The following is a 22,414-nucleotide window of genomic DNA, read 5'->3' on the forward strand; positions in this document are numbered from 1 at the left end:
AAGGGGGTTCAGAAAGGACATGGGGATTAGTACTCAAGGCCACACAAAGCAAGGCAGGATGTGGGGGGGGTTCCCCAGGTCCCAGAGCACCTCACTCACACAGACATCCCCTGAAGTGGGCAAGAAGAGTCAGATGCCTATTGGCAAGCTCTGGCCTCCCGACTCCTCCACCATGTCTGACCTTCATACTCTCCTCTCACCTAGTACCCCCCAGCCATCTCCCCAGAGCCTTTCTTCTAGTCCTTTAGGTATTTCAGAACCTACATACAACTGTGGCAGTCCCAACAATCTCCAATTACTCCCACTGTTGAACCCGTCTATGCTTTCGGGGACTGTTTCTTACAGTGCTCTAGTGGTATAGCAAACATCTTGCCAGCGATGTAGGTATACAACACACACACACACACACACAAGGCACAGTCTCTATTTCCTTCCTGAAGCTCATAGTGTACATGTATGGGCAAAACCACATAAACCTAAAGTGAGTTTCAATCGCATGTGTCATATAATGGAGCATGCAGCATCATAGCACGAAACAAAGTGAAGAAGGCTATACAACATGGAACAACAGCAAAGCCTGCAACTGTTTCCAGAAGAAGCCTTTGAGTGGCCTCCCACGAGTGGGAGTGGGGTGGCGAATGACTGCACACAGACGAAGCTAGCGGGCGAGCATCAAGGAGCACCCGAGTGGGCTGCTCTCACGCATAAGTCAGGAACAAGGGTTGGGGAAGAAATAGGTGACAGGACCCCAGACTTGTCTACTTCAGACTCCCGGGATTTCTTTTGCTCTGGCAGACATCTAACTTTCTGATCTTGGCCAAGTATCTTTCTCTTTCTGAACCTCAGACTCTTTGTCCATGAGAGGAAGGAGCTTTGTCGTCCTCAGCCATCATGGGAACCATGGCTGAGAGATGGATGAACACAGGTGTCCCAAGGAAACATCGAGGACACGGCAAACATAAATGTGATGACAAGGGTCATGAAAATGGAAATGTGTGAGAGAGTGAGCATGTGTGTGACCGAGTACAAGCACACACACACACACACACACACACACACACACACACACACACACACACGAGATGATGCGTGAGGATGTGCATGCAAGGATGATCGTGAGGAGACACAGGAGGGCATGGGTCCATGTGTGTAGATGTGACAGTTTTCGGAGAGGATATGTATGCATGGGATAGGGGACAAGTGTTTCAGAGTATATATGTGCATGGAGTGGTTTCGAAGTGCATAATAATGTGAGTATTATGAGATGGAGTGAGAGTGTATGTGTGAGAGACAGCATGGAGGCGTAGGTATGGAAGTCTGTGAGTGCACATGTACGGAACAGCATAGATGTACTGGCTATGTGCACATGTGTAGGATAGCATAGGTGCATGTGATGGTGTAGGTGTGTGACTGTGTGTGTGGGATGGCACAGAACATGTGTATGCCTATGATAGCATGGAAGTGTTGACTAAATCTGTGACAATTAGTTTGGAAGTGTCTGCACGCATGTAGGTTAGCACAGAAGTGTAGCTACATGCACGTGGTGTTGTGTGGATGTATGTGAGTGTGGATAGTGCAGTCATATATGTAAGAGTGTACACATGTGCGGGTAAATGTGCATGTGAGTAGGATAGGGTCGTTTAAGTGTGAGATAAATGTGTGAGGGGTAGTGTGAGAATGTGCATTTGCCTGTGTGTATTTGTATGTGTATGAGAGGGATTGCATGGCATGTGCAAATGTTTGTGTGGGTTGTATAATATCAGTGTGTAAGTGTAAATTACACGTGTGTGTAGGAGAGTGTAGAGCTGTGTTAGAGTGTGGAAGGAAGACTTGAAAGGCTGACTCGCTGATGCTGCCACCAGAGCAAGGCTGGGCGACACAGCTGTGGGGGTGCTTGTGTGAACAGTGACCCATGGGGTTTGCCAGACATGGCTGGCAGGGAGGACTGTGCACCAGCATGCTTTGTGTGTGGCGGGGGTGGGGCCCAGGGGCAGATGCAGCTGGACCTGTGGACAGTGAGTGCATCGTTCAGACTGAGGACCGAACACACTGGAACCTAAACAGACAATTGGAAGAAAACTAACCCAAGCCCACATAGGTAAGTGCCTCTTCCCCAAGAAAAGGGTTCTGAGAGTTTATGAGCATAAAGCCAGAAGCTGTGGTCTGTTTAGAGTTCAAACGTGGCTGTCAAAAGTTTAGTTTTAGAAAACTAAACACAAGAAGTCTGGGGAGAGCGACATGGAGAATGATTGTGAGGAAGGCAGATGGGCCAGAGACAGTGTAGGGGGAGTAACCATCGAGCTTTGAGACCCATGTAGCTGGCACTGAGTGGTGATATGCACCCCAGCAATAACAAGGGTGACCCAAGGATGACTCCTAGGACTTAAAAGTGGGTGTTCAGGGGGATCACCTCACTCTGCCCCTGGGGTGAAACTCTAAGGCATTCTGCGAAGCTTGCTCCAGTTCCCCCACTGGCACCTCTGGCCATCAGAACTGTGCAGTACCGATGTGGGAACAACACGTGGACTATTCCATTGCCCTTGGTAGAGCTTTGGGGTCTGTTCTCAGGACACCAGCTGTGGGCAGCTAGAAGGCTACGATAAAGCTGGACAAGGTGTGGAGAGTCCTTAGGAGGGAGAACGGCTGAGCCAACACCGGCAGGAAAGGCAGGCACTGCTGACTTGGATGTGCCTTTAGGAGAGTTTGCTAGGGTGAAGGCAGGACTCCAGACTGTTCATCACTTATGAACGCTGTCAGTTGGGGGAGTCATTCATGTTATGCCCCATACAGGAGGACTGGGGGCATATGGAAGCCATACCAGGATGTACTACAGACTCGGCACATGCTCGGATTATGTCACTGATGCTAATCATATGGGGTTCTGAGGGAAGCAGGAGTTCAAGCCCAGTGGTCCATGACTATCTGGTTGATGCCAGTCACCCATCCATCCAGGTCTTACAGGCAACGAAACCATATTTCTTATCGGGAAGTCTCACTGTCCTGATCTGTGTTGTCTGCTCTAAAAGAGTGGTGCTAATTTACTGACGGTCCTTTGTTTCCTTCGTCCCCTGCTACATCTAGCTGGTGTGGAAACTGTTCTGAGCAGCAATGTAAGAAAGCCAATGCAGGTTTTCTGGGTCTGGTATCTACAAAAGTGGTTTGTGCTCTGCTTGTGACAGAGTGGCTTGGGGGGCTACTTGGGGACCTTGCCAGCCACTGAGCACAGGGCTTTTCTCAGCTAGCTTTGGAGAGGGACCTTGTTCTGGAGTTGGCCTCTCCCCATCGCCTGCCTCCATCACAGAGACTGGCTTCCTGGCCTGTCTGCCCATGTGAGTGCCATGCTGGCTCTCACACACCACAACTTATCCACAGTATCTGGGGACCAGATCCTCTCCTCAGAGGTGTTGCTCTCTTGGTTGTTTAGGGGAGCCTTCCTCTGAGAGGACTGAGATCCCAGAATGCTGGAGTTGGTCTGCCTTCTCACTTTACCTCCTTTCTAGTTGTGGAGCAAAGATGAGCAGAAACAAAGAGTAGGAGAAGCACCGAGGGAAATGGCGGGTCAGTGAGCTGAGCTCCTAGATCACAGAAGGTGGGAGCCATCTCACAGATGAGCCCTCAGTCTCCCTCCCTCTTCCCATGAAGGAAGGAGGTGAAAATCATGAAAGAAGGGACTTCAACTAAATACCTATTTTTAAAATTTCTTTTTAGTGTGCTGGGGAGGTGGCTTAGAGATTAAGAGCACTGGTTTGCTCCTCTGGAGGACCTGGGTTTGATTCTCAGCTAACGGTTGTCTGTGACTCCAGTTCTAGGGGGTCTGACGTCCTCTTCTGCCCTCTCCAGAAGGCATGCATCTTGTATGTAGATATACATGCAGACAAAACACTCACAGATAGAATTTTTAATAATCTATTTTAGAATGAGCCATAAACCCAAGAGCTACAAGGAAGAGCTTTTTGAAAGAGGGCTTTGAGATACTCCTATGAACAGACGAGCCTCAGAGGAAAGCTCTGGGGTCCTCACAAAGCAGGTCCCATCAAGTCTCCCAAGACAAGAGTTAGCGCTATTATTCCTTTCTGTACAGAGGACTGCTGTGTGCTCAGTGACCACTAGAGGGCAGCGTGGTTCTGGACACAGCTTCGGGGAGCCCTGCAGAGCCACTGCCCTTGGATACAAGGAGCTGACTGGCAAGAAGCCTCAGCCACAGCTGTTTTTGCTAATAACTCTATAGCCTCAAACAAATTAGGACTAGGGGCAAGAATGGAGGGGACTTTCAGCAGGATCAGCAGGGAGTGGAATCGGAGACATGACTGGAATGGGACATCAAGGTGGGGGACTCTGTTCACTTAGGCCTAATGAGATTGGGCAGGATGCTGCCATGTCCGGGATCTGAAAGAAGGCTCTGGCATAGGGAAGCGGCAGGAGCTGGAGCTGGTGGGAAGCCCCCTCCCCCGTTTTCACTGAGTCCCCAGTGTCTGGGGCAGCCCCAGCAATACTGGAGGGATACAGGACACCTGTGGGTGAATGGGTTGAAGGATGGGCAGATGGAACGAACCAAGGATCAAGATGAGGTAGAAAGTGGAAGTTGCCAGGATAAGACTGGTGATGGGACAGAAAGAGAGTCAACCGAGCTTTGTGGAGCGAGGGTCAGTTGACATCTCTTTTCCTAAGACTCACAGCACATCACTCCACTGAAGAGACCCCACGGCTGCTGCTTCTCCCGCTTGTCCACTGACAAACTCATACACGAATTCCCCATCACACCTCCAGGAGAGCCACTTCCCCTTCAAGGAGAAAGCTATCCTTGCTTAGAACTCACAGTATCTGAAGACTCCACAGAAGACTTTGGCTTGAGGCATCCCCACACCCCTCTCCTCTTCCCTTTCCTCCCCTCCCGCGCCCCTGCAGCCTGCCCTCTGTGCTCAGGCCTAGCTTGTGTAAACAGTTCTTCTCCTCCTCCTCCCCCTTGGAAAAGACAACTGGGCCTGGAGTAGGAGTGACTTCCTGTCTGGAAGCCCTGGGTGGCCTGGACCCTTCCTCTGGATTTCAGGGAATCTCCCCATTTTTGTTTGTCTGCAGCAGTGGGAGGGTTCTGGAGGCTGCGCAAGACGCCAGCTGTGGAGTTCAAGGGCGAGGACACTGCCCAGCAGCTTGGCCCTCCCCACAGTCCTGGGTGCCACAGCTCTTGCCTCCTGAAAGCCATGCCTCACCTCCACTAGGCTTCCGGGCTGATCAGAGATTCTGGTTGCTTCTGATTTCTACAGCCAGTCCACGAACGTGTTTTCTCTTTACCTGTCACTCCCAAAATAATATCCTAAAAAATGCTCCCTGTCCCACCCTATACTGCAGATTGCCTATGCTGTCCACTGCAGAAGGATGGTGTGTGTGTGTGTGTGTGTGTGTGTGTGTGTGTGTGTGTGTGTGTGTGTGTGTGTTGGAGTGTTAGGAGGGCAGCAGATGGTGGCATTGTTAATCAGTTTCCCCAACATACACTGTAGGCAGCCAATGGGTCATAGCCTTATGAAAGCTACCAGGAGCCAGGGACCAGGCCAGCTTCCTCTGGGACAACTGTGGCTATTACAGAGCCATGCCTGATTACATCCCAAGGGTTTAGAAGTGAAGGTTTCCAGCATGCGACTAGGTAGATGGTTTTTCCACTAGCATCTACTTCCTACTTCCTGGAAATATCACTTAATTTGAGGACTGTTTTATACCTACCTAACTTTGGAAACTTGGGAGGTCATCATAAAGACAACTTCACACTCAAGATGCCCCTGGGTTGCATGGTCCTCCCAGGATGGCTCTCTCCCTGTCTCCTTTGATACCTGAGTGTCCCACAATGGTGTCTACTTGACTCCCTTAATATCTCCCCAAGAGCACTGTCCCTTCTGTTCACCACCTTCTTTGCCTTAAACACACAGCACCCTTTCCCCTTTCTTTGCATAAAACTGGCCAACGGCAGCCCATACTTTGCACCCTGTGGAAACCATGGACTTTTATTTCAAAGATCACTATCAAACAACAGGAATCCCAATGATCCCCAGTCCCTATCTCTTTAGCATTTAAGGCACTTCACTTTCAACTTGCCCCACCCCCATGTCCACAGTGAACTCCAAATGTCTTCTAGACCCACGGGCTTTCACACTATGACATTAGTGTTGACCTCATCTAACTTCTGGGTGACCTCATTGATGTAATTTAGCTGTCCATTAAACAGGGAAGCTTTCCAAATCTATAGCCCTTGTTTGATTCTTCCTCTTAAGGTTGAAACCCAATGGCTTGAATATCCCTCAGATGGCTCTACTAAACTAGTCAGAAACCAAACCCTTCATCTTCGCCCAGTCTCTCTGCTACCAAACTTTCAAGTACCTCAGGCCAGGAGGGAGACACCCCAACTAACATCTTCCCTCACTCTGACCAGAGGAGAACAAGCTCTGGGCTAGACAGCCCTGGGTTCAAGCTCCTACTCACTATTCAGAAGCTCTGTGAGCACAGGCAAGAAGTCGCACCCCTATCCTCGGTCCCCTTGTCAGGGCAGGGCAATGGAAATCAATACCTGCCTCACTGGGCTGCTGGGACCAGATGGAATAAACACTGTTAAGTGACACAAATGCTGTCAGCCTATGGCAGATACTCAATGGCCGCATCAGACACATGACTCAAGCTAATGAACCTCTAGGTCTCTTAAATGCATGCTGAGTTATCCAAGCCAGGAACTAGAGTCTTCCTAGAATTCTCTCAGCTCTCTCTAACACCCTCACCCCCAAATCCACAAGAATGGTCCACTCTATCCTAAGGAGCTTTAGTTCATCCCCTTCCCACCCCTCTGCTAGGCTATGCTCACAGAGCCTCCTCTGGTACCAGGCTGACTCCAAACTCATCCTTCTAGTCCTTCATCAACCATAAGGCTTCCCAAATGTTCATGGGTATATGAATGCCTTCAGGAGCAAATCATGTCAAAATGAAGCTTCAGGAAGCCCAGGATGCTGAGATATATAGAAGGCTGTCATATTTGAGTAGCAAAAGCTCAACTACTTCACAAGTTTCCCTTCTAAAATTCCAACTGCATCGTCTCTTGTGTGGAAAGCTTTGGAGAGCATTGGAATTTTACCTAAACTACCCTTTTTTAATTCTTTCTGTTGTACCTCACGTACATGCCCTAGCTACACTTAAGCTTTTCAAATGCCACCGGTTTCTGTCACTTCCTACCCTTGTCCAGGCGGTGGCACCTCTGTGTGGAATGTCCTTCCTTATCTCTCCTGCTTCTCAGTGTACCAGTCTCCTTCCCAAGCACGAGTGCCTCCTCCTCTAGGAAGCCTTCCAGTCCCTCTGGCCAAACTTTCCATCCTTCTTTTTATTCACATCACCCCAGTGAGATGCAGTCTGTCTCATTGAAGCTGTCTGTGTGTTTCCCCCTCAACTTAAGTTCTTTATCTGTCCTATATCGTAAGTCCTGACACTGAGCAGACGCTCACCTGTGAGAGCCACAGAAGCAGGGAGGAGATGAGAGGCGAACACAGGAGCCTGAGGTCTACTTGACAGCCTGCCTGCCAGTGAACACATCACCCTCTGGTGGCAGGGTAACAAACTTCTGGCACAATGTCTTCACTGCGTGTGGTATATCAGTGATGCGACCCAATCCTTCCCACACACTAAGAAAGTATCCTGCCACTGAACTATACACCCTTAGTGCTTTGGCTAATGAGTTTTTGAAAGGCCCTATGAGTTTCTTTTAAAGTATGGGTCAGCAGTACAGTCTTAAAACTTCAGAGCACCAAAGGTACTGCCTGTCACCCTCCTATATACAGTCTCTCTGAACCTCCCTCCTTCCCTCTGTGAAATCTGTCTGGATGGATGCATATTTATCACAAGCCCATGAAGAAACGAAGGCACCCCTACCTTCAGGTTTCTCTCCCACAGCTGTGAGCTCAGACTCCTGGCTTGGCTCGCTGGTCCCATAGACGTTGACTGCACGTACTCTGAATTTGTACTCACGGTCAGGCAGCAGGTCTTGGACATTAAAGGAGGTGCTGCGGCATGTGGCTAGTTCTTTCCACAGCTTGTCCTCTGTGTCCCAGATCTCAACATTGTAGGACTGTACTGCACTGCCCCCATCATACGAGGAGCCATACCACGACAGGGTCAGTGAGGAGCTCCGTATGTCAGAAGCACAAGGTGTGCCAGCCGGGGGGTCGGGCTTATCTGGGGATGAAGAAGCACAGGGTCACTCAAATCCTACAGAAATATAGAGAAAGAACTTCTCCCAGCCCCTATGATAGGGATGACATCCAGGTTGCCCTTTCTCATGCACATACCATAGCATGTACCATCCAGTACTAAACAGACAAGCTTCTAGAATTAGCTTTGCCATGGGTAGTGAATCCCAGTCTGGCTCCCCATGTCTGGCCCTCATCTTTTCACCCACCACTGGGGCCGAGAGGCATAAACCTACCAGTTTCTTGCTTGAAAGAAACGCCATCTCTGGCTGGTTGTTCGGACCATAAGTCATGGTTTCCTGTACTTTGTCCAAGTCGTAAACAGTTTTTCAGAGTAAACAGAACTAGGAAGCTGTGTAGGACTTGTGGACCATCCCCCATGACATGTTTTGAGAGAAAGTTCTGTGTGTGTGTGTGTGTGTGTGTGTGTGTGTGTGTGATTGTGTGTGTGTGTGTCTGTGTGTATGTGTGTGTGTGTGGTCATGTGTCTGTCAGGCTCAAAGCCAGTGACCTGTGACACCAGTTTCTTTGGAACTGGGGAAACCTGTCCCTTTGAGGGGCCTGAAAGCACAGTAGATAAGCTCTTAAATCAGGACGATCTGGCTTTGAACATAGATCTGTCCCAGCTCAGTAGCTATTAAATGCTCTGTGTTTCACACTCCTTATATGGACAGCGCAGGTAATAGCAAGAGTGTTGTGAGGCATTCTTGGAAGGTGGACAACTTGACCGACCGTTATTACTAATAAGAAGCTTATTTCTAACCTTATAGTGAATTGAAAATAAAAATACTCCTGCATTTCCTCTTTGATGCTCTTTTGGGTTTCGGTACTGCAGAATACGGTACATTCCAAACACACGTTTTACCACCAGGCAAACAACCTTTACCCAACATCTGCAACTGTCCTGGGACTGGTAGACAATGAGATAAAGAATTTCAGAAGGGAACCACAACTGTATAACATTCATGTCCTTGACTAAGGGACAGAAAGCGGACTGAAGACAGAAGAGAAGTGGGCCTATTGGCTGGCCGCCTTCCCTCCCAGATGACCTTGGCTTAGACCCATAATGCCGTTCCTTTTAAGCCAAATCATGGCAGCCAATCATTTAATGAAGTCTCTGAGTTTCCCCGAGTGTTCTTTGTTGCTTATCTGAACAAAACTTTGATTTCTCTGGTTAGTTTCTGCAGCTGTTTGGTTAGTTACAGCTATCTGCTAATTATAGAAAACGCTTCGTTCTCAACCAACCAAGTCTGAGTTCCCGCACAAAATAGCAATGAAAACTACCTTCTGTAAAGTTGTATGTGAATGCCAGTAAATTTAAGGCCAGTTTGTTTGTTTGTCTTTCTTACTTGGAAAACAGTGTTGATGTGTACATCTTAGGATTCCTGCAAGTACCAAGTAAACAAACACAGGCAGGTAAGTACATGACTTCTGTTTCCTCTCTCAAGCCCAGCCAGACAAGAAGGCCAAAGGGATTTTGAAAAATGACCCTAGGACTCTGAAGGAACATCTATCTGTGTGTGCCTGTGTGTGGACCCTTGAGGCTGTACATATGCAAATAGAAAAGTACATATTCATATGTATACAACATTCCTTTTTATCTCTCCTCCATTTTAATTCTTCCCCCCTTTTTATTTTTAAATGAATTTAAATAAATAAATTTATTTTTAAATAATTAAATATTATTTTTAACTGTTTATTTTGTGGATATTCCGTCTCACTTCTCCATTTTAACTATTCTCTCCTCTCTGTTTGTTTGTTTGTTTATTTATTTATTTATAATGAGTCAAGGCTCAAATGTGGGCCTGGAACTCATTCTCTAGGCAAAGATGATCCTGAACTTCTGATCCTCCTGACTGCACGTTCGGAGTACTTCCGTTATAGGCATCCCCAGGATACCTGGTGTATGTGGCGATGGGCTCAGAACTCAAGGTTTTACACATCCTAGACAGGCACTCTGCCCATTGAACCCCACCCCTAATCCCGTGTCTCCTTCTTTGATATTCTAGCTTAATCTTTGCTGCCTGGGATTCATCTGTACCCATAGAGCTACCTCCATCACTGTCACCAGCATCGCAGTGATGGGGGGGGGTAGGAACTCCTGTAAAAGAGCCACTTCTAGTGATTTAAGTCATGCCAGGGCCACTTCCCAGCGTCCCAGGGACACGTGAGGCCTCCTGCAACGGAGCCACTTTCACTGCTTGTTTAAGATGTTCTCTCAGAAAATCTGTTTGTTCCGAAGGATATACTGGTCCTTTTAAGAAACATTTCTGGTGTTGGCAAAGATGTTTATTATTCTAAATCCTCTCAGAGGCAAGTGGCTCAAGTCCTCTGGAGACCAGCTAAGGAAGTGAAAGAGCCTGCTGGGGGGTGATAAGTCCTTACTGTCCCTGCCCCAGGCTTCCTGGCGAACTTAGTCATGGAGGTTTATACAAGTGAAGACCCTGGCCATTGGATGATTCCTTCTCTCTGGCTGGAGAGCTGCTAAGTGCACCTACTCTTGATACTGGCACCTCTAATTTACACGTGGTAGGGTTTCCCTCAGGCAGCACAGAAGAAGATGCAAAAGTAGGGAAGGAGGTTTACGAGTAAAATGGTACCACTGTGAAGGGATTTAGTCCCCAATAGTGTTCAGGAGTCCGAGTTTAGGATCCATTCTCCGTGCTTGTCCTCTGAGCCATGGCTATGTCTGATGCTCTCTCTCCTCTCCAAGTACAGAGCCCCCATGAACTGAACTAACCACTGGGTGGAACCAGGGTTCTCCCATGAGCCTCTTTGCTAAAGACAGGCACATTCAGCCTGGACAGTGCCTGGCAAACAAGAGACTAGCTTGCTGGTTACAGCTGGACATGCTTCCTCAGAATTCTCCCAGGGCTCCCCGGAGACATGGCTGGCAGGATGGGAAACCCTTCCAAGGGAAGGGCTCCTCACAGCTCCAGTTGCAAGAGTTTATGCTCAGTAGAGGGTTGCTATTCCTGGGAAACCATAGGACCTTGTCTGTGAAGCTTCCCATCAGCCTGACTTCCCTTTGCCCTCTTTGTGTCTGCCCACACCATGTCTGTCTGGGTTAGGCCTGCCTAGATAGCCGAGCACAGATCCTGAATCCAACAGCTGCTGGCCTGAACTGTAGCACATTCTTGAAAAGAGACTCTAAGAGGCTGAGGGTTAATTCACTGTGCTGGTTAGTTTTAACTGTCAGTCTGACACAACCATGAATCAGCTGGGAAGAAAGCCTTAACAAGGGATTATACAGATCAGGTTGGCCTGTGGGCGCATCTATGGGGAATGTCTTGACTGTTAACTGATGTAGGAAGACTCAGGCCATTGTGGATGGAGATTCCCTAGGCAGGGCATCCTGGATAGTATGAGGAAAATAAGCTAGCTGGGAGCAAGAGCACAGAGCAATGCATTTGGGTCTCTTGGCTCTTGGCCATGAATGTGAAGTGACTGGCTGCCCCAAGATGGTGGACTGTAAGCCAGAAGTGTGAACCAAACAACCCTTTTCTCCCTACATTGCGCTCGGTCAGGGTGCATTATCAGAGCAAGCTGGAACACTCACTCGTCACGGACAAAGCCACAGGAGAGTCCCACAGCTGTGCACCCAGACTGGGTTTGGTCCTTTCTAGGCTGTCAGGCAGAATGAGATCAATCTAGTATCTTGCTTACATTGGTAAGCCAAACATCTGTAAGGAGTATCTCCAGTCCTTCCGAATCACACAGGCTTTAAACTCAGAATGTAGTTAGTCTAGGTTGGGTATCTAGGGTTCTTGATACTTTGTTTTTTTTTTTTTCCTTAGAGTTAGATGGAGGCCTGTTTTTCTTGTGTTGGGTGAGTGACATTAAAGAATCCATCTGGATCAACTGCTCCTCCCTCATCCTCTCCCAGGTCACGCAGAGCAGCCACGCAGGCGCAGACGCAGGCGCAGGCTCAGACGCAGGCACAGGCAGCAAAATTCATTCTTTTGCTGCTTCATAAAATACAATAATTTACCTCGGAAATAGCTACGTATCCCTCACTTAAACCAAGTGGAGAAAGGGCTAATTTTTGTTGATTTGAAAATGAGACTCATGAGTGATCTGAAAAGAAGGAAGCTCTTCAGAGAATATACCACAAGAGACTCCTGCAGCTAAGGAGTGCAAGTCACATTTAAGTGGCCTTATTTAGTTGGCCCATCAAGTGGCTGCTTTTCAAGTGCTTAAAAACTGTCCAGAACAGGTGGAAACTTTATCTCATTTATGTTTACATCTTCTTAATAAACCCAATCAGATAATATGCAGACATCCCTGCAGACACACAGGTAAATCAGCTTAATCCTGGTTTACTTTGGCCTAAGTCTAAATTCACGGGCTCTGAATGAATGTAGCTTTGCTGCAGCCACCGATACAAGTCTTCGCTTTATTGAGTGATTCTATTCTTAGCTCTGGGGTGGGGGAGGCAGACAGAGAGCCTGCTCCCCATTCCATTCCCCTCCTAGGACGGCATTTAACATGTTACTCCTGCCAGCTGGCCGGCCGCCACCCCGATGGCCCTGTCAGCACTGGCCGTGGAGAATGAGAACCTCAACCATAAAAGGCCAGAACTGCAGCTCCGGCAGTGGGGCTGGGGGAAGGGGAGTGTGGCACTGCACGGGGTGGCCCCGGGTGGGGGTAAGGGGCACTGGTTTCAGAAAAGCAGTCCAAAGTTGTTGAACCCACACAGGGTCAGATGGATAGGAAATGCTGAGGAAGGCTGTAGGCTGCTGCCTGGAGACAGGTTTAGGACTAAATGTACAGCAAGTCCGATCTCCAGTATAAGCTCCTCCTGCCCCCCAAGTTCCCGACTCCTTGGGAAATTACAGAAATCAACACCTAGAGTTACCAAAGAGAGCAAGAGGGCAGAGTGGGTTCCCCTTTAAACGAGAAACTTATTCCCCGACCCTTTGGTATGCCCACTTCCCAGATCCACGGTCTAAGACAGCAAAGGAGGGGTCAGAAGGAAATAAAAGGAAGAAGGGGCATGATGGGTGCTGGGGGAAGGCAGACAGGGAGAGGGAAGGGACAAGAGATAGGAGGAGAGAGATGGAGTTTATGGTGGGAGTACACCCTGATCCCCACTCCAAGAAATCCTTTCCTACTGCTGAGGTCCTGGAGCAAGATGCTGCAAGGCTCCCCAAGGTTCAAAGTGACAAAATCTGGGCTGGGAAACCAAGGCCAACAGTGACCTCCCTAGCAGGTAGCAGCTTTCCAAATAGACTGCACATCACCAAGATGAGTTTCCCAGCCAGAGGTTTCTGTGTTCTGGGGATAATCTTCACTCTTTACCCATCCACAGGCCCAGGGGCACAGCTGGAGGACAGGTATTTGAGGGTTTGGGGCAAGTTCTTTTCTTAGTTTCCCTTCTGCATGTCTGGAAACAAATCTATCCATCTTGGGCCTAAGGTTATAGGAGATAATGATGGAGAAGGAAGACTGGGGCCCAAGTTAGGGACCACAAAATGACAAAATTAAGAGTGTCTGGGTCATTTCCAACTGTCAGCTTCATCCTTAGAAAGATCCATAGATCCCCAGGGGCATGTTCTAACCACTGTGGCTCATGAATCCTTTTCTAACATTCCTTTGTTCTATAGGTCTGCGAGCCCTGCTGTGAAGTTAGGGAGTAGTCTTCACACTAAACCCAAAGGAGCCCCTTTTTCTAATTTTTACAAAAGGAAACCCTATAAGCTTAAGAGTCAAGATTGACTGACTGGAAAACCTACTCAAGTCTAATGTGTGTGCCATTAAATACCAGGTCAAAGTCTTTCACGAACCCCACGTGTGGAAGCCACATGGCACAAAACACAGCCTACTCTCCCCCTAGCTGCCCCTTCCTGTGTCCCTCTACTGTACTATGCACCTGCCACATGGGGAACCATGACTGAGGGGAGACACTGGGCATCCCCCACCAGAGAAAACCATATAGAAAACAATTTAGATGTGTCAGAAGACAGATCAGGACGCAAGAACAGTTACAGGAAAGAAGGGAACACGAAAGACTCAGTCTAAATATGGGCTCAGCTTACTGGGGAGTCAGAGATATGGAACGGGAAAGAACTTTGGGTTAGGAGTGGCAGTGACCTTAGAGGAGCAGTCCCACCAGACTAAGCAACATGGGAGCAAGGGACAGATAGCTGCAGAGGACCAGGAGCAAAGGAGCAGAGACCGCTCTGCTAAAGGGTTAGCCCAGGGAACTGGACCAAAGAAAAGAGCCCTCACAAAGGTAAAGGAGCCATTGGTGGTGTGATATACAGGTACCTGGAGGTCTGGAGGCCACCAAGTTCAGAGCACTCTTGCTTAATGCCTCATAGGTCTCCATGAAGCTAGAGGCCTGAGGGCTTTGTATGTGTGCTGGGGGTGGGCTGGGGTTGGGAGATAGCAGACAAGAATAAAAAGTTCTGAGGATCACTGATACCGTAGCCTAGGGGACACCTGGAATGTGCTCCAGCCCCTAAAAGACTGTACTGACGTCCTGGGGTTCATGCCTTTTGCCCCCCACTCCTCCCTCTTCCTGTTTAGTGTTTCCTGGACTCACCCACCACCGTGAGGTTGACTTGGGCCTGCCTGCTGCCCAGCTTGTTCTCTACCACCAGTGTGTAGCAGCCACAGTGCTCCTGCCTCGCAGCCAGGATGGTGAGCTTGCTGCCGCTCTCGCCATTCTCCACCTTGATGTGCTCGCTCTCCTGGATCTGCGGGTACAAGGAGGAGTGAGAAAGGGGGGGATGGGCAGTGGGGAGGGGGCAGAGGCTGCTCCACCTTGTCTGGTGTGGATAGTGTGTGTTTGCAATGCCACAGCTGGGGCAGTGGAGACAGGAGGATACCTGGGGGCTGCTGGCTAAGCCAGTCTGGTGTAACTGGTGCGCCCCAGGCCTGTAAGACACCTTGTCTCAAGGGGAGTAGATGGCTCACCTGAGTATGACAGGGTGACACCTAAGGCTGTCCTCTAGCTCACATGTGTGTGTGCACTCAAACACACACACACACACACACACACACACACACACACAAAGAAATAAGGTGCTGATTTATGCTGCAGCATGGATGAGCCCTAAAAACAACATATCAAACCAAACCAAACTAAACAAACAAAGATCAAAAACAAACAAAAATATCCCCCAAAACTGAGAAAACAAAAACAAAATAAAACAACATCAACAAAACAAAACCAATACCAGTTCAAGAGATAAAGGGTACATGGTTCCATCTATCTAAACTGTCCAGAACAGACAAACCCATGATAATAACACGTAGGGAGTAGTGGTAGAGACTGAGGAAAGGGGGAAATCACACTGGTTTCTAGGGTGAAGAATTAGGAAATGCTGATGCTTACACAGTTTTGTGCATTGAATTGTATACAGTCATTTTTAACCAACTAAAGTCAAAAATTTAGGCAGACATAGTAGTACAGGCTTGTATCTCAGCTGCTCAGGAGTCAGATGGATCACAAGTTCAAAACCAGCCTGGACAACTTAAAAAAAAAAAAGTCTAGAACTGTAGCTTAATGGTAGAGCACTTGTCTAGCATATGCAAGCCTAAATCCAAAATTCAAACCTTATTACTGAAAAAAAAGACCACCACCACCACCAAAAGACCCTCTAATTCCTCTTTGAATGAAAGTGGCCCCACAGGCTTATGAGTTGGAATGTTTGGTTTCTAGATATTGGAATGCTTAGGACATATGGTCTTGTTGGTGGAGGTGTGTCACTGGGGGTGGGCTTTGAGCTTCAAAAGCTCTTGTCACCCCAGTCTCACACACTCTCTCTGTCTGCTTTCTGCAGAACAGGATGCAAATCCTCAGCTACTGCTGTAGTGCCATGCCTGCCTGCCTGCCTGCTTGCCAGCCAGCCTGCCTGCTGCCTGCCTGCCTGTCTGTCTGTCTGCCTGCTGCCTGCCTGCCTGTCTGTCTGTCTGCCTGCTGCCTGCCTGCCTGCCTACCTGCTGCCTGCCTGCCTGCCTACCTGCTGCCTGCCTGCCTGCTTGCCAGCCTGCCTGCCTGCCTACCTGCTGCCTGCCTGCCTGTCTGTCTGCCTGCTGCCTGCCTGCCTGCCTACCTGCCTGCCTGCCTGCTGCCTGCCTGCCTACCTGCTGCCTGCCTGCCTGCCTACCTGCTGCCTGCCTGCCTGCCTGCCTACCTGCTGCCTGCCTGCCTGCCTGCCTACCTGCTGCCTGCTGCCTGCCTGCCTACCTGCTGCCTGCCTGCCTACCTGCTGCCTGCTGCCTGCCTGCCTACCTGCTGCCTGCCTCCTGCCTGCCTGCCTGCTGCCTGCCTGCCTGCCTGCTGCCTGCCTGCCTGCCTGCCTGCCTGCCTGCCTGCCTGCCTGCCTGCCTGCTGCCTGCCTGCCTGCCTGCTGCCTGCCTGCCTGCCTGCCTGCCTGCCTGCTGCCTGCCTGCCTGCCTGCTGCCTGCCTGCCTGCCTGCCTGCCTGCCTGCCTGCCTGCTGCCTGCCATCATGCTCCTCAGCACGATGGTCACAAACTGACCCTCTGAAACTGTAAGCAAGACCCCAGTTGAATGCTTCCTTTCATAAGTTGCCTTGGTCACCATGCTTCTTCATGGCAATAGAACAGTGAGGAAGATGTTCCTCGATTGTGTTAATCACATTGTATGCGCTCAACAGCCAGGGCCAGTGGCTACCACACTGGATACCACAGACGCAGAAAGGTTTCAGAATTGCACAAAGTTTTGTACTGAACTTGATTAATCAGCCTGAAAGGGATACGATTCTGCCTTATCCATCAGTCTAGAAGGGCGGGGCCTTGCTTTCTTCTCCATCTCCCCTGAAACTAGCTCTGCTTTCTGTCCAGGTTCTAGTTGATCATCTCTTGGCCTGTGACAATTTGCATGGCATGAAAATGCAGACAGAGCTAACTAAAAATCCTCACACTTTCTATAAAAGTGGTTTTTATCCTTCCTAATGTTGTGGCCCTTTAATACAGTTCCTTATATTTGGTGACCCACAACCATAAAATTATTTTGTTGCTATTTCATAACTATAATTTTGTTACTGTTATAAATCATACTGTAAATATCTTGTGTTTTCTGATGGTCTTAGGTGACCCCAGTGAAAAGGTCATTCAACCCCAAAGGGGTCATGACCCACAGGTCCTGCTGCTTTAATAGGTTCCCAGTGAAGAACCAGCCCAGCACACTGGGGTGTCTGTTGATCACACACATGAGTATCCTTACCAGTGTGAACAGTGAGAAGCTGGGTCCTGCAAAAATTTTTTACAAGGTGGTTATTTGGAAATTCAAATGTTTTCATAGGGAGCATATTAAAAATTGTAGCTATACTTCTGGGTCATTCAGCCAAAATTCTATTTAATGTATAATTTAGATACCCCAAAACCTAAGCTTGCTTTGATCTTTTAGCATGTGTTAAGTGGAGGCTGTAACCAGGCAAAACTCAGGAGGCTGGTGTAGGATCTCAGCAGTGGTGGTGTCTGAGGAGTCACCTAAGGGTTTTGACTTCCTGCCTCCAAAAAGAATTCTAGGCAGATGGACTCAGATGAGGGTAGGAGTAATTTTATTGAACAGACTGCCTATAAACCCGTGGCTTATTGGTAGAAACAGAAGGAACGGTTAGTAAGAATGCAGGTTTGGTAGATAGGTTACCTTTCTCCCTTCTTTCATTTTTAATAATCTTTCTTTTTCAGGAACCAGGTTTTGTGATGCCGAGCATCCCATTACACCATATCCCTGGCCTCAGTACTTTATTTGGACAGGCCCCTGGAAGGTTGGCTGGGCTGTCCTTCATCTTACAATTCTCTTGCCTCAGCCTTCCAAGTGCTGGGGTTCCAGGTGTGCACCACCATGCCCAGCGCTCTCCTCTGCTTCCAAAGTGGAAAAGAGCAATGCCCCCTTGTCATCCAGCATTTCTCATCTTCATGGTCTGGGGGCTGTGAGCTGTCTTTAGGCCACCCGGCTTCCATGACTGACCTGCTTTCGGAACTTCATCCACGTGCAGGTGATGGGTTGGGTACCAGCCACTTTCCCAAACAGCTCCACAGGCTCTCCTGCGCGCACCTTCTGGTCCTCAGGGAACTGGATGATTTGAGGAGGCATAGCTAGGAGGGGACGAGCAGAAAGTGAGGCGGGGCCTTAGCCATGCTGATTTCACTGGCACTGCTTGCCGTGTTGGTCTACTGGTGCTCGACTCCTGCCTGGGATCTTCAAGAATGAAGATGCTGATGCCCGCTCCGCAAGCTTTGAAGGCAGGGACCCTGCTAGCCTTGTCTGTTCTTTAGAATCCACAGAAGTGACCCACACAATAGAGATCCTCACACATGGTCTCCCCATCATGGTCTGAATCGCTGTCCCAGATAATTTCTTAGTTTATCATTCACTTGCATCCAGCCTTTCAGTGCCCCTGGATGATAGGATCAACGTGGTTTGTGCCTTCGAATGTCTCCCCAGGGACAACAAACCATTCCAGAAAACAAGGACGTACAGAGTGGGGGAGGGGGGGCTAAAAGCAGCATGATGTGGACCACCCCCTGCAGGGTAGAGTGTAGACTGAGGCTGAGGCACAACTTTGCAAAGGGGACAAGAAAGAAGCCACCAGCAGCTGGTGACATGGTACAAGTAGAGGCAGAGGAAGGAAACAGGAGAGGATGGGAATGCGCTTCCAGATGGTCGTAGGTTCCCTAGAGGAGAAGGAGGCAGCCCAAAATGTGGACTTTGGACGAGGGAAGGATGTCCTGCCCACTACCCATATAAGGTCAGTCAGAAGATAGAGAAGTCCCCAAGGCAGGACTGTGGCTATTACCTGCTTTTGTAGGTGTCTTGGGGGCAGGTTTCTTTTTCACAGTAGCATCACCTGAAACAAAGAAGCTTACAAGTTATGATGTTAAGATATGACATCAGTTCTGTTTTCCTGGAAGGCTCCTAGGTCATGGGAGGATGTTGTCCCGCCCACTGGCCCCTCATCCCAGACACCCCTCATCCTACTGTGTCTTCCCATGGATCTCTGGTCCTGATACAATCATATGATCTAGTGAATGTCAGTTCTTAAGGGCCTCTGTAGAAGCCCCTCAGACCAGTGAGATATAAGCTCTGAAAACTTGAACACCCCTTATAGTCCTATTTAATGATGACAACCCAAAACTCACCAACTACATGCTCACCCTAACTTTCAGGAAATGCAGAAAGGAAGTTATGTCAGATAAAGCAACTAATGGATCCAAGGGTCTCCAGCTTCCTTTGGGTCACATCAAACATTCGATGAATGAATCAGTGAATGAATTGAAGCTGGGAAGAGCAACTCGTGCCTGTGATCTTAGGCCTCGGGAGGCTGGGGGAAGAGCACTGTCATAAGTTCAAAGGCAGCCTGGGCAGTGCAGGGAGTTCCTGATGAGCCCAGGATGCTTGACACTATTGCAAGCTCCGACCCTCAGGATGAATGAATAGTATGTTGCTATCTTTTATTTCTATGCTACTTTTTTCTAACTCAGAAAAAGAAAGAAGTGCCTCATAGCACAAGTCTACATATCTGTCTAAATAAAAATATGACACACAGTCAGAAATACCCGCATTATTTCTCATGGCCTGATTTCCTATTTCTTTCAGGTCATTTTTTAAACAATTAAAATATATCATTTCCCCTTTCCTTTTTTTCCCCTCCATAGCTCTCACAAGTTAATGGCCCCCTTTCCTTCACTGCTGATAACTGATTTTTTTCCTTAGGTATGGGAAGCCAGATTCAAAGCCTCCTTGCTGTAGAACCTTATGTGCTCCAGGAAGGCGGAGCCATACGAACAGAGAAGAGATCAGCCAGAGGTGCCTCGGAAGGATGGACAAGCAGCACAGGGAGACCTATCTTGACTGGAGTGGTCATTAAATGATGACTCAAACTATTCACGGTGTGCGCCATTGAAGATGCACAGGGACACACTTTAATTCAAAAGTGTGTGTGTGTGTACATCGCCTAGGAGATCTGCCATAAATGCCCTATATGATCCTAGTCCTTTGGCCAGGGCTTTAGCTTCAGTTTGGTGATTAAATGCTTGCCTGAGATGCACAAGGCCCTGGTTTCTATTCTATTTTCAGAACCACAGAACGATAACACACACACACACACACACACACACACACACTTACACTTCACTCACAGCCCTTACCTGGATCTATTATCAGGTATGTATCATATGACATACTATATCTTCACTTGTTTGATTGCCTGCCCTTTCTTGCCCACCAAAGTGCAATATCTTGAGGTGGAGCATTTTCACTGTTGTTCACTACTGTAGATTCATGACATGCAGTAGGCACTCACTACCTGCTTGTTAAAAGAGTGATCGGGTGGATACTGAGTCACATGGCTACTGCAGGATGAAGAGACAGTTCTGGGGCCAGGCATGTGTGTGGAACTGCCCTACAATCACAGGAGGTTTGGCTAGCCCTGGGTGTTTCCACAGAGGAGACAGTGCTACCACCCAACTCATGTCCCTCAGAAGACAAATTAAAGAAACACCTTGAGACCACAGTCCTGACAACTGTGGCCTAGTGGGTAAGTCCAGGGAAGAGGCCTGCTTTCCCTCTGGTGGGCTGCCACAAGTGAGCCCTGTCTTACTGTGGGTCTACTATGTGACACTCAGTAAACACTATGAACCAGGAGAATGGAGAGAAAACCAGACAGAGGTTGAAACTTGGGCTTAGCTTCAAGATCCTAAACATTAGGTAGTGTGATCCACATGAAGGGCTTTCATTCCTCTCTTTCCATAAGGAATACTTCTAGGGCAGTGGGAGTAATTGAATATTTTCAACAAATTGGACGTTTTTCTATTTTGGTTATCTTAACGTGGGTTATGGAACACATTTGCTCTTAGGAAAGATCAACTCTAAATTCTTTAAATGTTTAAGGTTTTGTGGATATAATTTTCTTTTGGGATGCACATATGCATAATTATGTATGCTTGTGTGCATGTGTGTGTGCATGTGTGTGTATAGAGGTGGAGAGAAATACAGAGAAAGAGGGGATAGCTGGATATATAGCTATCAGGGAGAACAGTCGCTCAGTGAAGACAAGGCCCTGGGTTCAACCAGAAGCTACCCTCTACATACCCAGCAGGAAGGAATATATGAGAAGGAGACCATAAAATATTAATATCTGTGGAATCTGAATGGTGTAGAATAACTATTTGTATTGAATCTTGCAGTTTTTTTCCTATAAGGCTGAAATTATTTCAAAAATAAGAATTAAATAGGAAGCCAAAAAAGTAAGATGAAGAGGCTGGAGAGCTGTCTTAGTGATTCAGAGAACCTGATGCCCAGACAGAATACCTAGGTTCAGTATCTAGCACCCGCATGGTGGTTCACAACCATCTGTGAGAAAAGGATCTGATGCCCTCTTCTGGCTTCAAAGGCATACAGCATGTGATAAACATACATATATGTAGACTAACACTCATACACATAAAATAATAAGTCTTTAAATTTTTTCTAAAAACAAGGTAATACCCAGTTCAAACGCAGCAGATGAGAGAGCCCTGTGCTAAAAACATGGTCATAGTTCATTACTGGGGAATGGTGGACCCATGGCCTAAAAAGATGGCCCTAGAAAGCAGGGAGGAGCCCAGGTTAGCAACAAATTATGCAATCTCAAGCAGGGTGGTGTTCAGCTGAGGTTGTCCAGGAGACAGCTGTTATCACAGGAAGTTGAATGAAGCTAGTGTGTCCATTTAAATGAAAGAAAATTGTTCAGTATTTAGTTCCTCCACTGAACTAGTTTTATTCTAAGTTCATAATAAGCCAAATATGATTAGTGGCTATAACAGAGCGCAGGCACAGAACATGTTCATTGTTACAGAGTTCTGCTGGGCAGCACTAGCCTTGTGTGCCAGAGAGCTGGGTCTTTAACCTGAGAGATTCAGGAACGCATAGCTGTCACACTGAGTTCGAGCAACCTCAGGTCTTCACAGGGGGACAAGAATATCCAATTAGGATGCTGCCACCTCTTGGAAGGTACTTAGAAGCACCACACCAAAAAAAAAAAAAAAAAAAAAAAAAAAAAAAAAAAAAAGACAAATGAGGGCAGACAAGGCATGAGAAGACTTGAGGGAACTAAACAAAGTGGGGGTACAAAGGTACTTTGAGATTTCTCTCTTAGAAACATGGGGGGAGATTATCTAGCAAAGGAGATATAGAGCAAAGGAAAACAGATCGTGAGAGTGGATGATGAAGTTTGGCTTGAT

At 48.0% G+C, this 22,414-nt stretch overlaps 1 protein-coding gene across 1 annotated transcript in view; it reads right to left on the reverse strand.

Moving 5' to 3' along the window:
* MYLK (myosin light chain kinase) overlaps positions 1-22,414 on the reverse strand; it is a gene marked incomplete at its 5' end in the record, with an annotated part of 169,062 nt that overhangs the window by 31,666 nt on the left and 114,982 nt on the right. Inside the window, 4 exons of the mRNA XM_080918785.1 lie at positions 7,897-8,199; positions 14,761-14,914; positions 18,162-18,289; positions 18,991-19,041. Of these exons, the coding sequence (XP_080774911.1) occupies positions 7,897-8,199; positions 14,761-14,914; positions 18,162-18,289; positions 18,991-19,041 (636 nt within the window). The remainder of the gene's footprint in view (positions 1-7,896; positions 8,200-14,760; positions 14,915-18,161; positions 18,290-18,990; positions 19,042-22,414) is intronic.

The sequence above is a fragment of the Micromys minutus genome, assembly GCF_963924665.1.
Source record: "Micromys minutus genome assembly, chromosome: 7".
NCBI lineage: Eukaryota > Metazoa > Chordata > Mammalia > Rodentia > Muridae > Micromys > Micromys minutus.